The 14,859-nt window shown below is 50.4% G+C and overlaps 6 protein-coding genes across 6 annotated transcripts; 2 read left to right on the forward strand and 4 right to left on the reverse strand.

The window, feature by feature from the left end:
- Positions 1-193: 193 nt before the first annotated feature.
- BU24DRAFT_428275 (uncharacterized protein) lies at positions 194-3,382 on the reverse strand. Its single transcript, XM_033529440.1, has 2 exons — positions 2,599-3,382; positions 194-2,550 (listed from the first exon to the last, which is right to left on the reverse strand). The coding sequence occupies exons 1-2, from the start codon at positions 2,904-2,906 to the stop codon at positions 213-215; spliced, it is 2,646 nt and encodes an 881-aa protein (XP_033377705.1). The 5' UTR covers positions 2,907-3,382; the 3' UTR covers positions 194-212.
- A 1,241-nt stretch (positions 3,383-4,623) lies between these two features.
- On the forward strand, positions 4,624-6,299 carry BU24DRAFT_73862 (glycoside hydrolase family 16 protein). The gene is made up of 2 exons (XM_033534587.1): positions 4,624-5,272; positions 5,331-6,299. Exons 1-2 carry the CDS (start codon positions 5,011-5,013, stop codon positions 6,212-6,214), a joined length of 1,146 nt encoding a protein of 381 aa, XP_033377706.1. The 5' UTR covers positions 4,624-5,010; the 3' UTR covers positions 6,215-6,299.
- On the reverse strand, positions 6,289-8,013 carry BU24DRAFT_401058 (TRAUB-domain-containing protein). Its single transcript, XM_033525481.1, has 3 exons — positions 7,958-8,013; positions 6,787-7,900; positions 6,289-6,732 (listed from the first exon to the last, which is right to left on the reverse strand). The coding sequence occupies exons 1-3, from the start codon at positions 7,977-7,979 to the stop codon at positions 6,384-6,386; spliced, it is 1,485 nt and encodes a 494-aa protein (XP_033377707.1). The 5' UTR covers positions 7,980-8,013; the 3' UTR covers positions 6,289-6,383.
- Positions 8,014-8,151: 138 nt separating this feature from the next.
- Positions 8,152-9,306, forward strand: BU24DRAFT_444833 (cytosolic Fe-S cluster assembling factor NBP35). The gene is made up of 3 exons (XM_033530657.1): positions 8,152-8,215; positions 8,280-8,418; positions 8,485-9,306. The coding sequence occupies exons 1-3, from the start codon at positions 8,162-8,164 to the stop codon at positions 9,174-9,176; spliced, it is 885 nt and encodes a 294-aa protein (XP_033377708.1). The 5' UTR covers positions 8,152-8,161; the 3' UTR covers positions 9,177-9,306.
- Positions 9,218-12,760, reverse strand: BU24DRAFT_401064 (alpha/beta-hydrolase). Its single transcript, XM_033525482.1, has 4 exons — positions 11,881-12,760; positions 11,570-11,827; positions 10,264-11,519; positions 9,218-10,203 (listed from the first exon to the last, which is right to left on the reverse strand). Exons 1-4 carry the CDS (start codon positions 12,473-12,475, stop codon positions 9,394-9,396), a joined length of 2,919 nt encoding a protein of 972 aa, XP_033377709.1. The 5' UTR covers positions 12,476-12,760; the 3' UTR covers positions 9,218-9,393.
- A 334-nt stretch (positions 12,761-13,094) lies between these two features.
- BU24DRAFT_428279 (uncharacterized protein) lies at positions 13,095-14,794 on the reverse strand. The gene has a single exon (XM_033529441.1). It carries the CDS (start codon positions 14,623-14,625, stop codon positions 13,222-13,224), a length of 1,404 nt encoding a protein of 467 aa, XP_033377710.1. The 5' UTR covers positions 14,626-14,794; the 3' UTR covers positions 13,095-13,221.
- Between the last annotated feature and the right edge of the window lie 65 nt (positions 14,795-14,859).

Genomic DNA, 14,859 nt, shown 5'->3' on the forward strand with positions numbered 1-14,859 from the left:
CACAATGCCTACAATACAGCCTACAAGAGCCTTGTCATGCCCAGAACAGCAACACGAGCAAAGTCAAGACATCTCGAAGATAAGATAATATGAATAGTCACGATACGGATCGGCTTGATAAAGACAAAACTTTTTTTTACATAATGGAACTTTGTCCACAAGAAAATTTATATACAAGAATGTGGTGATGACTATAGATCATATCGCAACATCTAATATGCCGAATCCAGGAAACTCGCCCTTTCCATCTGGCTTCTCTGGAACATGGTGTCCTCATCATCGAAGTATTCAACCTTCAAAGGTGCTCGACCCTCGGGAGTCCTCTTCCTCAAGGACCCGTTCTTGTTACGCCTGAGCTTGGAACCCGCAGGTCGACCTGGCCGATTTGGCCTACCAGGGCGTCCGCGTCCAGGCTGCTGAGTAGGCTGAGCCTGGGGAGTTGTCGAAGTGGCTGATTCAGTAGGAGTTGAAGGAACGTTTGGCTGAGCAATGCTCGTCTCAGTCGATTGAGGGATGCCGGTTTCGGTAGCGGGATCGACGGTTGTTTCGTTGGCTGGAGTTCCGAGAGCGAGAATCTTCTGTGCTGCAGCTTCAGCAGCGACCATGACAATGGCTTGAGTGTTGCCAGTAGGCAAGTCAGGGTGCATGGATGCATCAACAACGAAAAGGTTGTCGGTGCCGTAAACTTTGGTATCAGTGTCGACAACGACGCCTGCCTCGCCCTTGGCTCCCATCTTAGCAGTACCGACGTAGTGCAGACCTGTCGTGAATTGCTTGATGAGATCAGCTCCGGTAACATTAGCTCCAGTGGTGGATTCGGCAGAGAGGTAGGTCAACGTCGAGTTGGGCTGGCGAGTCATGTCGAGTAGTCGATCCATGAAACTAGTGATGGCTTCAATATCGTGCTCAGTCTGAAGCCAGGGGTCCTTTGTAAGCTCTGTGGCACCGGTCGCAGTAATTCCAAGGCTTCCAGTCGATGTTAGGCCGTGCGTCAGATATATCTTCATCTGGATAGTATTATTGGCAGGACCATTGCATGTCCCTTGGATGAAGACCTGGTTACCATCGGTAGAGTTGCCAGAGCCGGTTGTGTTGACGGCAGTCCAGAAGTTGAAGCGCTGGCCGGATTGAGAGAGCAAGCCTGAATTCTGGGCGAAGAGATCAACAGTCGTCTGGTCAGGACTGGTGAAAGCAGAGGAGCTCAAGGCAGCCAATGGTGTAGAGGTCTTGAATTTGACAGTGAAAATAACGTGATCTTTGATCTCAGATCCAACGGGCAGGTCGATCCAGTCAGCCTCCGCCGGAAGTACGATGCCAGAGGAGCCAGTAGCGACGGTCTGTAGCTGCTCTGCGGGACCAATGCCACTGTTGAATAGAATACGTGGAGTTGCAAGTGCTCCGGCGGACAATATGACCTTGCCGCCAGCATTGACGTTGTAGATGACACGCTGCCCAGAGGAAGACAAGGTCTCGACACCTGTGATTGTAGAGCCGTTACGAACAGCGCGGAGAACCTGGGTGTTCAGCTGGAGTTTGAAGTTGGACAAGTTATTGGCAAGAGGGAGGTAGGTTCGGACTGGCCCCGCACGCATGCCGTCAACGATATTCCATGGTGGATGAGTAAAGTAATCGATTTTGTCGTTGGGCTTTTCAATGGCATCAGTCTCACTGAAGCCTTGGCTGGAGAAAAACTGCGAAAGAACGGTGTATGCTTCATCATTGTATCGCTTGCCATCCTCGGAACCGTACGTTTGGCCCGGATTTCGCTCATAGACACGGCTAGCAGCAGCGGCGACATCGGAAGATTTCCATCCTTCGGGCCACTTGGCATCAAAGTCACGATCCTGAGGTGGGACGAACATGAGCGCGTTGACCATGGATCCTCCTCCGAGCAAGCATCCAGCTTGGTCGGCAGTGTCAGTGCAGAAGGCAGGCTTGCCAACCTGGCTCAGGTAGTAAGCGAAGCCAGGTACATCATACATCGTGACGGAACTGTTCCACGACAAAGTATCGGTATTGCCGCTCGAGAATGTAGACGGACCGCCTCGCTCGAGCAGGAGAACCGACGCGCCACTCTCGGCAAGTCGCTGAGCGGCGACGATACCAGCAACTCCTCCGCCGGCAACAATGTAATCGTATGTTGAGTTTGAGATGGTAGCATTGGCGTTGCCACCACCGATAGGTGTAGTGGAGTTTCCTCCAGGAGTAGTTCCATTACCAGGGATCGTGCCATTGCCAGGGGTTGTCTGGGCAAGGGCAGCCCACGTATCATAGTCTGAACTCTTAGCATCTGCGATTGAGAGTCCAAACATGCCAAATCCGGCTGAATGGTATGAGAGCGAAGACGAGGTGGAGGAAGGATCAGTGACAGGATCCTTTGAAAGCGCCCAACCGAAAACGTTATTGGTATCGGACACTACCAGTCCATTCTCACCGATGCAGTTGGAGCACAGAAAGGTATACGAAAAGGCCGTATCATTGACAAAGGTACCATCTGGAATCGTGGCGAGGGAAAAGTCGCCAGAAACAACAGCAGGAGAAGTGTAGCCGCTATCGTCTAACATCAGTCACGTTCGACTAATTAAGAATAGTACTTACGAGGTCTTCCGGAACGATGACACGATCTCTTCACCGTTGGGCCAGGCTACGACGAGCAGATTGTTCCTCATGGTTTGTCCTAGAGAAAAGGCGCCATATCCTCCCCCAGTGCTGTTTACAGGTGCCACGATCTGTCCAATGAAGTCTGTTGATGGATCTTCTGGGAGTGCAATTCCAACACGGAATCCAGAGGAGTGAGCGATTCCATTGAATTTGATGCCACTCACTTCATCCGTGAATGGCGAAGAGACCTGTGCGACAGCCTGAAGCGCGAAGAGCGCCGAAGAAAGAAGGATTGATCGAGTCATAATGTCAAGATTGGAAATGAATGTATGTGGCGCTGCCAACAATCAAGAATAGCGAATGGAAAATGCCTTCAAGGCAAGAAGGAAATGAATGACTGCTCGAAGAGCGAAAGAGAGAAAGAAAGAAAGAATGCGAATTGCAGATGCAGATGCAAGCAAACCACAATTTCCAGAGGATTCTCATTCCCTTTGTATCTTGATTATTCTTGAATGCACTGTATAATTCTCCTCGGACATATTGCGGGTCCTTCCATCCCCAATTTCGAGCATATCGTACAGGCGACAGGGGTCTCGTTCATTACGGCAGGCAACTGACTGCCAGGCCTGGGAGGGTGGACTCCGGAACCACCGCCAGCCAGGTGGATGGTAACGGCTGTGGCTCTTTCTAGACTCCTAGTATGTTTACCGTGGGTCTGATTGCAGGAAGTAAATTGGGTGACGTTGCAAGTGGGAATGAATGTGCTGGTAATCAAATTGAGGCTCCCGCGATAGGGTCGTGGTGGAGCGCAAGGCTGTTTCAATTTGATTCTTAGCTTATCTTAGCGAACGGACCCGGCTTGTTTCGAGTCTCGAGTCTCGAATCTCGACATCGTTGACTGTTAATTTGAGAGAGCATGATGTTTTCTTGTTTACTACTGCTTGATTCACGCCATCGAGCCATCGGCGTTGCAGCTAGTGAGCGTCATGAAATGTCAAACGCCAAAGACCCACAAAGCGGCTGTTGAGATCATGCAGCCGCACAACAGTCTGCTCTCCATGCGTCATGTACCAATTACGAGTTAGATGTTTCCGACCAACCATGCGTTTTGTCTGTTTCTTATTAGATGACGCGATGCACCTTGGGTAATGAACAGATTCGCGTTTGCCTTCCAAGCATGGGTTTTACCATATCTTCGACCCACCGTTCCATAGCGGAGCCCGAAACATTAGTAGGTCACACGGCTTACTTACTCGACATAAACAAGTACAAACATTGACGGCTCGGCCATGAGCTCTCGTCTCAGGGAACGTCCAATGGACCAATCGCAACATTCATTATTGCTATGCTGTAACAGGTTCTTGAATCAAACATTCCAGCACGTCTACGTAGTAGGGTCTATAAAACTTGCCAGCCACCCCAACGAGACATATGGTCAAATTGACCAAACGTTTGGAAAAGCATCCGCCATTCGATTTCGAGAAACACGTATACGGGAATTTCGATTTCGCATCCCAGGCACTTGCGAGTGTATCTACGGAGTATCAGATGTGGCTTTCTCTCTCTCCAAAAATGCTCCCGTTCAGCCTGTATTGATCACTTCAAGGACAGAAGCGTTGCACTGTGTCAGTTGAGATCCAAAAGTGCAGTCAAGTATTTTCTCTATACAACCAAAATCTTCACGGCTACCTTTCGACCCCAGAAAACGGCGAATACCCGAACGCCTCAGAAGCCCAATTTGGAGACATTCATTCATGGGGTGAGGCAGGGGAAGTCTTACCCATAATTGTCTTAGTAGTGAACGTCCTGCAATCGTTTCTAATCGCGTCTAGCTGTCCTTGCTAGGGAGAATGCAAGCGACGCGTCCCTGGAGCCACACCAGAGATTATAGTTTAGATCCCCTTCATAGGCGCATTCACAGATTGTTGATCCTCTCGCAGTGGGATATGTCAGAGTCAGGATGCAACAGAGACACATCCCAGAGACCAGATCATCATTGAAGACTAAAGACGGGAAAAGCGTTCGGCTACAAAATATGCATGCGGCTTCGCACCCGTTCATGATTCGAACTGCCCTTGTCTAAGATATTCAAAATCGACGGATGACGCACATTGGGATCGATCATGATCGTGTAGATTGTTTGGGTATGGGGGTGTCAAACATTACAATTAGTTAGTGGTGGGTGTCTGGCAGTCTGCTGCGCCTGGTGGCAGTTTCGTTCCTTCGCTATCAGCATTCCTCCCCTATCGATCTGGGAGGAAAGTCCATTTAGCTCCTACACGTTCCTTTCGTTGTCAAGTCAATCATCAGAGCTCTCTCCGTTGTCATTAACGCAGCTCTACTCGCAGCTGGATGGTTGTAATCCTTGAACATCTTCATGGGCCTACTTCCTAGTGTTGCGCATCCGTTATGTCTCCTTCAGATAAAGACACACCATCCACGATATTATCGAGCTCGCCAGCCACGTTTAACAAGGACAGCGACCAAGATCTTCAAAATGAGCAACGGCTGACAGGCTATGATCCTAGAACTTGGACGTGGAAGATATGGCTAATAGCGGGTATCGTCTTCATCGTTTCTCTTTTGGCGGGACTGGTTGGAGGGGTGCTAGGAACGAAAGCAGCGGCATATCCAGACTACTACAAAATTACCTATCGACTGCGGGACACATGTAAGTTTGCACCTCTCACTGTATGCGACGGAGAGTAATCACTTATTGGTACCGGTAGATGAGGGTGAGACGTTCTTCGATAACTTCAACTACTTCTCCGCCCGGGATCCAACCAACGGTTTCGTACACTACATGGACCGGAAAAGTTCTGAGGCATACAACCTCACTGAGATCACCAACCACGGCGCTTCCGCCATCATGAGAGTTGATACTGCAGACAAGAATGCCACCACTGGCCGTCGTTCCGTACGGATCACTTCCAAGAAGACGTACAACTCTGGACTCTTCGTTTTCGACATACTTCACAGCCCGCATGGATGCGGAACCTGGCCCGCCTTGTGGATGACAGACCCGGATAATTGGCCCGACAATGGCGAGATTGACATCATGGAAGGAGTGAACGCCTTGGATACAGGAAATCAGGTGGCACTGCATACAAGCAAGGGATGTCAGATTGGCAAACACAGGAGGAGGAGACAGACGGGCAGGGCCTTGTCCTACAACTGCTGGAATGCAACAGACGGTAACGTGGGGTGTGGGGTGGAGGGAGCTGTCAACACGAACGGGAAGGCCTTCAATGACATGGGTGGGGGCATATATGCTCTTGAGCTTCGATCGGAAGGCATTCGAACATGGGTGTTTGCAAGGGATGAGATACCTAGCGACCTGACCGCTGGAAACCCGGACCCATCGCAATGGAGTAAACCGCTGGCTGATTTCCCAAATCTAGAGTGCAACATCAGGTCGCATTTCGGAAATCAAAGCATCATTGCGAACATCGCATTGTGTGGGGACTGGGCAGGTCGACCAGAAGTATATAACACAGATGCAATATGTACGGGATCATGCAAACGTTGGGTAGCTTATGAAGCGGATAGCTTCAAAGATGCATACTGGGAATTCGGCGGATTCTGGGTATATGAAGCACAACTATATAATTAAACACAGGTTTCATCACGAAGTATGGGTTGGTGGTAAATGAACGGAAGTATTGTCCATTTTGTAGCGTTTCGTGAGGTGGTAGTCTGAGACTAACCACTTCTTTGGAGACATTTCCGTAGGATTCTCATTCAAGTAACAAGTTTATCAAATGATATCCAGTTTCCGTTATTTAGCTTCGGAATAATGTCAGTCCTTCCTCCTCAGCATTTACATCTTCATCGTCAGTGTGGTCAGACTCATCATCCTCACCAAGTCCACCCTTGCGACCAAACAAACTCGAAAAGAGCTCCTCCCTCTGCCGTTCACCCCAGGCATTCTTGTCCTCCGGAGCCATGAAATTTTGGAGTTTTTCGTGTACGGTGTAACGCATCTTGCGCCCCTTCGATGCTTTCGTGTCGACAACTTTCTTCGTTTTTGCTTGGCGCATGAGCTCGTAGGGTTGTGATACAACAAACTCGCCAACTCCCTTAGCGTTGAGCTCAGCTGAACGATTTTCAAGGAGCTCTTTTAGGAGCAGACTAGGCAACTTATTAGAATATCGATGTGGGATATGCGCGGAGAAAATGACTTACGAATAAAAGTCTGCGTCATCGTAGATCGCCGGCGATGACTCTACACTGGCAGCTGCTTGTATGGGCGCACAAGAACGAGGAACCTGGGTGCGTTCGACCAAGCGACCTGTATCACGCAGCTGGTTCCCGAGGACGTCCGTGATGGTCTGCGCTACACCACCTGTAAGTTTTCCAGTGGTAATCGTTGCTCCTCTCGTTTTGGTCGACCACTTGTCGAGAATTGTATTTCGGTGAGGGACGGCACTGGATTCTGTCTGCGTGATAGCTGACCAAATTTCTGCGTCTGACGTGCTCGATGTGAAAACTGCTCGTTTTCGTTTTTGTCCGGCTTTAGACGAGTCTAAACTCTCGCGCAGAGCCGTTAAATGGTTTAAGAGTGTCAAGGCTGCCGCCTCTGCCGCTTCAATTGCATCTTGGGGCGCAATGGCATCGGCGTTCGTGTCCGCATTCATAGAATTTGTAGCAATCAAGCCGCCCTGGAGCTTGATGCGTGTGTTGAGCAGCGAATCGTACGTCTTCCGTTGTGTCTTTATCGCTCGGCCTTTCTCCGCATCTGCCTTCGCAGCTTGCGAGATTGCAGAACTCATGGCTGTGGTGTCAGTCATCATGGATCGAATTTTATCCGAGATATCAGCAGTCTCGTCTTCATCCTCCTCCTCCTCTTCATCTCCATCGTCTTCTTCGGATCCAGATTCACCGTCATCTTCGTCCTCGATTCCCTCCATGCCCCCTTCGTCGTCAAAAGAACCCTCTTCTTCCTCATTGTCCTCTCCCTCGCTACTTTCGGCGGCTCCATGACCATTGAGAGCAACTCCTCCAATGCTGTCATCCTCACTATCCTCATCATCATCTTCTTCTCCATCCTCGATACCATAGCTTCTAGCAAATGGATCATCGCTATCCTCGTCCTCGATCTCGTCCCGAGTGACTCGCGATCCAGTATATTGCGGTCCTAAAGGCACAACTTCCTTCTTCCTGAGTTTACTTTTGCCAACATCCTGGTAGTGCTCGCGACCTGCGTTTGCGTCTTCTTCCTGTTCGGAGTCGGAAAATGCGGAGCCTTCTTCGTCGCTAGAACTTGGGTTCGGGTCGAGAAGTGCTTCCGGGTCCAAATCTGGAGAAAATTAGCATGCTCCTTTTTTATCGCACAGTTCTGGATCGCATCAATTACCTTTGAGCTTTGACTTTGCCATCTTGCGCGATGTTGTCGCAATTGAATTATTCGCGTGGAAAGCTTTGAGGGCAATGGAACTTTTTCTCCGCGAAATCATCGAAACTTTTTTGATCGGTCCGAAGATCATCCGAACCGCCGACCAACAGAACGTCACAGCAATTGCGGGCGGGAGAGCTCCATTCCAATTGCTTCTCTGCAGCAATGAAGCCGCGATTATTTTCCACGCTTCGTTGCCTGCGCCATGAGAATCCTTTGGTAAGTACTTGTGATGTGATCAAATCTTTGAGATTGACCACGGACTTATGAGAAATTTTGATAGGGTCTCCCGCGCTCCGGCGCACCGCCGCAGATCCCACGAATGCAGCGCGGACTCCCGCAGAAGAGAAACATTCGCGATGTGAAGAAAGTGATCGCAGTTTCCTCGGCCAAAGGTGGTGTGGGTAAATCCACGATTTCTGGTAAGGGCTCTCAAATCAATATAGTATATCCAAAATTTCTACAGAGGTATTCTAATTTCGATGCAGTCAATTTGGCCCTCTCTTTCGCCCGCGCGGGCTATCGCACAGGAATCCTCGACACCGATATCTTTGGTCCTTCGATCCCTACGTTGCTTGACCTCTCCGGCGAACCGCGCCTCTCGTCCTCGAACCAGCTCGTTCCGCTCTCCAATTATGGCCTCAAGAGCATGTCAATGGGTTACCTGATTCCGGAGTCGTCCCCAGTCGCGTGGCGGGGTCTGATGGTGATGAAAGCGCTGCAACAACTGTTACATGAGGTAGATTGGGGTGGCCTGGACGTCCTTGTATTGGATATGCCACCGGGAACGGGTGACGTACAGCTCACCATTACGCAGCAAATTGTTCTGTCTGGTGCTGTCATTGTGTCGACGCCGCAGGATTTATCGTTGAAGGATGCTACAAAGGGAGTGGAGTTGTTCAGGAAAGTGGATGTGCCGATTTTAGGACTCGTGTGCAATATGAGTGGATTTCAATGTCCGGACTGCGGAGGCCGGCATGATATTTTTGGACCAATGGGCAAGATCAGGGACATGTGTGCGAAGTACGATATCAAATTACTCGGAGATATCCCGTTGCACTCGAAGATTTGCGAGGATGCCGATCGTGGAAAACCTACTGTAGTCGCGGAACCTGAAAGTGAGCGGGCGAAGGTGTATACCGACATCGCGACAACAGTTGGTGGTTTGGTGGGATTATAGACGATATTGTATAAAGATTATGACAATTGCCTGAAAACGAACCAGGACTATTTCTTATCGGATATGCAATGTTAATGTACACATATTGTATGCTATAAAGTAATGGCCATGTACGCAAGAAAAGTAATACAGCTGTATACGTGTAAAAATGAAGAATGGGTATCAATAACGCAGAACAATCTTCCTCCACCTATGCCAACTACGCTTCCCCCCTGCTTTAAACCTTTGCAGTGCCATTGGCTAGCGTATTCAGGTCCTCTTGTGCTGTCTCAAATCTCTCCACCCCAGGCCTCTCCAGTTCTTGTACATTTTTCTCGGTGTTGGGCATATTGGACAGCAATTCCCCAACATCTGCCGTTACGAAACGCTCCATACCAGGGCGCTCCCCGGGCTCTTGTTCTATCTCGGGTGTCTTTTCGTTCTCAATTTCTAGATCGGTGTCGTCTGCCAGTGGCGTGGCAACATTGAGACTTTGCAGGGTTACCGTACTAGCATTGACTTCCCTACCATCACCCTCTACCCTCAAACTGAACGGGTATGCTATTCCACCTCGAGTTGGTCTTGTGCTTAGTCCATCTGTAGAAGGAATCAAGGTCTCAGGTGATTGTGGGCGCGACATGTCTTCTACACGTATATCTGGCGCGGGAGCGGCGAACGACTCAGCCTCACTTCGCGGCGACGGCAAGGGGCTTGCATGTCGCTCGGGAGCGCATTTCGTCGCCTCTGCAAGGTTAGGGTTCGGAGGTGCGAGGTGGTTGAGATGATTGAGATCTTCCACCGAGTTGAGGGCTTGACCTCTATCAGTGACGGTGCTGTGGCGTGATCGAGAGCGCGAGCGAGATATATCCTTAGGGATCGAGAGGCCTCGTTTTCGCGAGAACGTGCGGCGCGGCGACTTAGCAGGTAGTTTGGGAGCTGGTGTGTCGGTGGCAGTAGAGACATTGTCAGTCGCGCCATCAGTGGGCTGGGCGGTTGTCGTTGACGCCTCCTGATCAGGGCCGTGTTCAGCCTTCTCCTCGCGCACAATCTACACAAGTTAGATCCGTTCAAACAGCATGACGGCATCTGAGCAACATAGAAAACTTACGGTCATCTCATCGTGCTTGCTACCCCACAAGCTCCAAAGTGCCATTCCCCAACTCTTCTTCTTCCTGCTCTTCACGGCCTTGAAGCCCTTCACCCGTCTTCCAGCCAATGCAGTCGGAGGTGGCGTTTCTCCATCGAAGCCCTCATATCCTTTTGCGAGGTCTTTAACTCTCTTCTTTTGAATCTTTAACTTCTCCTTCGCGAATTTGCCGTTCCACGTCTTTTGGGCTTCCATCCATTTACCGACGGGCCCTGGCTTTGGTACGCCAATCTCGATGCAAGCCATGTTGAGTGCGGCAAATTCTTCGCGAGGTGCAAGTGGCTGGATGTGTCCGTGACGATCTACTCGTTGTCGAATCATGTGATTTTCAAAAGCCGGAAGAGGATCGCCAGCTTTACCCACTCTAGGGTCCTTGTCTATCTTGTTAACACTTTCAAAGCCAACGTGCTGAGCGCTTTGCGGCATTGATAGCTTAATATCTTCTGCTGCCAGCTCGCTGTCGGCCTGTGTGGTAGCAGAGGATACCGAGGAGCCACCACTGACAAATGAAATACTGTCATCGTCCAGGATATCGATAGAGGTCTTTTGCGCTCGAGCAAGCGCCCACGCTCCGAACTGAGCAATGCTGCGATACATGTATTTCGCAGGGCGCGTGAAGCTGAGGGTGGGTGCAACATGGCATAGGTCATCCCATACCTGCAGTTGTACATTTGTTGGACGATATCGAGCGGCTTGGGCTTCGATAGCCTCCGCTGTCAGGTGGTTAGAGGGTGGAGGCAGGTATGCCAATGGTTGAGCGGCCTTGTGCGCCAAATAGATCTGTTCATCACGCAGCAGTTCTCCACCTCCTACCTGGATCAGCAGCGGCGGAAGTCCTCCTAATGTGGGTTGCAGAGCGGGCGACACTAGCGGATGTGTGAGCAGATGATTGGAGGCGTACATCTGAATCTGGTCTTTGATCTCGACCCGGGTGGTATCAAGCTGGACGGACAGAGTAGATCCCGGGCCTATGCTATACTTCCCGTCTGGAGATACGTAAATGTCTTCAGCCACCTCTTTGGCTTTTAGAGCATCCATATCCGGTCGATCGGACTCAGTCACTGAGAAACCATGGACACGCTGTGCTCTCTCTTCCTTCTGCGCCTCGCGCTCTTCCTTGGGGGTTCTGGACAAAGACATGCGCGGAGTCTTTTCCTTATCTCCGATAGCGGGCTGCCCACGTTCAAGTGCAAGTAGATCATCTACGTTCGGGGGTGCTATGATTGTGTCAGTCGATGTGATAAAACCATCATCTGCATTCACTTACGCCAGCTCACGCTAGGCTTGTGGACAAATCCATGCGAAGGGATATAATCCATTTTCCCATCCCCTCCGAGACTGGGGAACGAGTGCGTCAAGTCCACCCATGGACTGATCAAAACGGCGCCTGCAGGAAGAGGCACTCCTTGATCTCGCAGAGTAACCAGCATGCTGACTACCATTCCGCCTCCAGCAGAGTCTCCTGCTAATATAATTGTAGATGGACTAAAGCCTTCATCTAACAAATACAAATATGCCGCGAGACCTGCAGTTTATCAATAGCTGCCTCCTTGGTTCCTAAGTGCATGTAATACTCACAATCATGAAGACCACAGGGAAACGGAAATTGCGGCGCAAGTCTGTACCTAGGTGCTAGTACTCTCGCCCTCAACTTGCGTGCATGTCTCTGCATCTGGTAGCGATGTTCGTCCACACTTCCAAAGTAGTACGCGCCTCCGTGGACATAGAGCATGATGCGCTGACCCTTTAGCTGGCCAGCCTTCTTGCGCTCATCGTGGTCCTTTCGCATCTCTATCCATTCAGCCTTGAGAGTTGATTTCTCGCGTCGCCATTGCCACCATGCCTTTCCTCCGACCTCCTTGGTGCCCTCGGGTCCGAGTTGCGCTTGGATGTGTTCGGCTGCGCGGGTAAGCTGGGCTGACTGGATCTCGACCTCCTTGACATAAACCCAATGCGGGACCGGAACCCATTGTGAGGTGAAAGCTTGTATTTCCTCGACGGTGTGAAAGGAGGCATAGTGCAGGAACCGGCGAATAAGCGCGAGGCCCTCGTGGTACGAGATATGCGCGGTTGGTTTCTGTCGCAGCGGCCTGCGATTCAGATAATGCGAGATATACGTTTCGATTACTGTTGGGGTGACGGCAGTAGCTACTGAGACAGTGTTCACAGGCATGGTGTTAAGTATGCGACTGATCGGGTACTCAGGTTATCGATTCGTCTTTCAGGTAAGCACAAGAGCTGCACTCGGCGAGTTATGGTCAAGTAATTCGAGAATTGGTGCGAGTAACTGACAACTGCATACTAGGACCACGTGTAACGACAATGGAAAGTGGTGATTAAGGAAAGATGTATATAGGACAGACTCGCAGTCCGACTGAAAAGTGGTCAGATGTGAAAAGGACTCAATAAATAACAGTAGTGAGACATGTGGAAACAGGAGGTATTGAGGGCGGGAGAGCAGAAGAAGTAATGGGGATCATCTTGTGTGGAGACACGCGTGTAGATCTAATGAACCCATGCAGGGAGGTCGGCCCGTGCCAAAACGACGTCATTGAACAGGTTTCATTAGCCCAAAAGGGGAATTGGCCATTCATCCAAGCGATATCCAAGTATTTTGGTGACAGGTTTCGGCTTCATCATGACTATTTGGTCCTTTTCACCTTTTCCCATTGCGATGAACACTCCGAGGAGCGGAAACTCGTCCTTCGGAGGTTAAAAGATCTACTTCGATCTATTGCAAAAATTGTCGATCGACGTCACTACCGAGTTAACAAAGGTAAGCTTAGATCACTAATGCCATTCAGCTATTGATTCCAAAACATGTCACCTGGATATACGTATGTATCTTTCAATCGCCATCATACAAGAACAACTCCAATCGTGTCCACGGACGTTTCAAAGATGATTGATGCCATTCGTTTACGCATCGCCAGCTCCTTCAACAACCACAACCCATTCTAGAAGATCCTCCTCATCTTGGTCTTTGGGCTCGGTTGTCACGGGGTCAACGATCCCCTTCTCTCCCTTATACTTCCTCGTAGCTCGGTTCCACGTCTTTTCCCAAGCCTCAGTGTCACACCTCTCTCCCATCTTCTTAATTCTCTGCAAGTACTCCTTCAAACCAACTATCTTTCCAGTCTCGGGATCGACAATCTTGCCCTCCTCCCAGGCCGACAACTTCCTCTCGAACCAATTCATGACACACCAACCGCAGGTAGTCTCGTTCTTCGAGGGGCCGAACGATCGTTGACCAACCATGCGAGCGTTGGAATAGTTGATGTTATCGCACTCGTCGTTCTGCACAAGATGTTCTCTCCGCTGTCTATGCTCGATCCGAGACCTTTCAGTCAATCTATCAAAAGAGGACAGGCCTTCGAGATTCCCTGCGTTCATGCCATCTACGATCTGCCAGTCTTCCCAAAGGATTGCCGAGCAGTACCCCGGCGGCGTCCAGTAGTATCGTGGTGTCTCCTGAGGATCGGGATCTATGCGACAGGTGTGGGAAACGCGTTTTGCGATCGTCGATACGACGCTTAGGGGTCCGGCTTCGAGGCCTGGGTCAGCGATGAAGGGGCCTCGGTAGTTCGTCATGTTGAATTTGTCGTCCTCTGTGCACTGGGAGGAGACTAGCTGCATGGCATTGTTAATCGTTACCATGCACTGCGGTGTGCACATTGATTCGGCGTAGAGGCCGACATCAGGGTCGAATATCGAGGCCCGTTTCCCGTTGTCCCAGGATCTGTTCCAAATTTTCTCGTGGCAGGGTACATATCGTTGGGCACGCCATGCCGCTTGACAGGCAGGTGATGCGGAGGACTCGAGCGGCGGGTAGACTTCGACGAAGTTGAGTCTATTGTTGGCCGAGAGCCACCAGTTGTTCAGTGGCAATCGGGTCATTGGGTTTCGGTACCTTGGGTACCATGATCGTGAACTAGAACGGCATTGGTTCAGTTGAGTGGCAATGACACCTGTGGAAATGGAGAGTCCAGTGATCGCTGCAACGGCGAACACACAGAACGAAACTATGATAATACGGCGCCATGATCGAGGTTTCAAAGGAGGTTGCCAGGCAGGTGTGGTAGTGCGTTTACGACTCAGAGGGTTCAGGGCGGCGATCTTGTGATACCAGCACAACTTATTCTGTGCCTGAGGGGTCTCATTGCCACGCGATCTGTTAGAGAGAAGGGGAGCCGAAGTCGTGTAAAGTTCGTCCTCGGAGACATCGTCGTCATTCTGGGGGGATTCGACGTCGTCGTCGATTCTCTCCTGCGTAGGCACCGGCGTGTAGCCGCTCGTTGAAGGCTTAGATGGAGCCGCCATCATATGAAAACACGATACCAAAGTAACTCGCCAGAGACTTTAGAAAAAGGTAAGAAATCTGGTTAGTTTTGGAACCTTAATAGCACATAAGAATTGTATGCAGGACCGAACAAGCGAGGACTTCAGTCTAATGTATCATGTTGAAAGGCTGCCTCGCATGGATCGTCGCAGGGCTGTGACGCGTATGTGCCGGCATGTCCAGGCTCGCTTTTGGAGGCTGTGCTGGTGGGCCTGAAT

Source organism: Aaosphaeria arxii, assembly GCF_010015735.1.
Source record: "Aaosphaeria arxii CBS 175.79 unplaced genomic scaffold BU24scaffold_13, whole genome shotgun sequence".
NCBI lineage: Eukaryota > Fungi > Ascomycota > Dothideomycetes > Pleosporales > Aaosphaeria > Aaosphaeria arxii.

Coding starts and splice junctions, on each gene's coding strand:
- BU24DRAFT_428275 (XM_033529440.1), bottom strand. CDS start 2,906: ATGACTCGATCAATCCTTCTTTCTTCGGCGCTCTTCGCGCTTCAGGCT. Junction 2,551..2,598: donor TCATCGTTCCGGAAGACCTC/GTAAGTACTATT, acceptor GTTAGACGATAG/CGGCTACACTTCTCCTGCTG.
- BU24DRAFT_401058 (XM_033525481.1), bottom strand. CDS start 7,979: ATGGCAAAGTCAAAGCTCAAAG. Junction 7,901..7,957: donor GGCAAAGTCAAAGCTCAAAG/GTAATTGATGCG, acceptor AATTTTCTCCAG/ATTTGGACCCGGAAGCACTT. Junction 6,733..6,786: donor GATGACGCAGACTTTTATTC/GTAAGTCATTTT, acceptor TAAGTTGCCTAG/TCTGCTCCTAAAAGAGCTCC.
- BU24DRAFT_73862 (XM_033534587.1), top strand. CDS start 5,011: ATGTCTCCTTCAGATAAAGACACACCATCCACGATATTATCGAGCTCG. Junction 5,273..5,330: donor CTATCGACTGCGGGACACAT/GTAAGTTTGCAC, acceptor TGGTACCGGTAG/ATGAGGGTGAGACGTTCTTC.
- BU24DRAFT_428279 (XM_033529441.1), bottom strand. CDS start 14,625: ATGATGGCGGCTCCATCTAAGCCTTCAACGAGCGGCTACACGCCGGTG.
- BU24DRAFT_444833 (XM_033530657.1), top strand. CDS start 8,162: ATGAAGCCGCGATTATTTTCCACGCTTCGTTGCCTGCGCCATGAGAAT. Junction 8,216..8,279: donor TGCGCCATGAGAATCCTTTG/GTAAGTACTTGT, acceptor AAATTTTGATAG/GGTCTCCCGCGCTCCGGCGC. Junction 8,419..8,484: donor GGGTAAATCCACGATTTCTG/GTAAGGGCTCTC, acceptor ATTTCGATGCAG/TCAATTTGGCCCTCTCTTTC.
- BU24DRAFT_401064 (XM_033525482.1), bottom strand. CDS start 12,475: ATGCCTGTGAACACTGTCTCAGTAGCTACTGCCGTCACCCCAACAGTA. Junction 11,828..11,880: donor TCCCTGTGGTCTTCATGATT/GTGAGTATTACA, acceptor GATAAACTGCAG/GTCTCGCGGCATATTTGTAT. Junction 11,520..11,569: donor CAAGCCTAGCGTGAGCTGGC/GTAAGTGAATGC, acceptor ACACAATCATAG/CACCCCCGAACGTAGATGAT.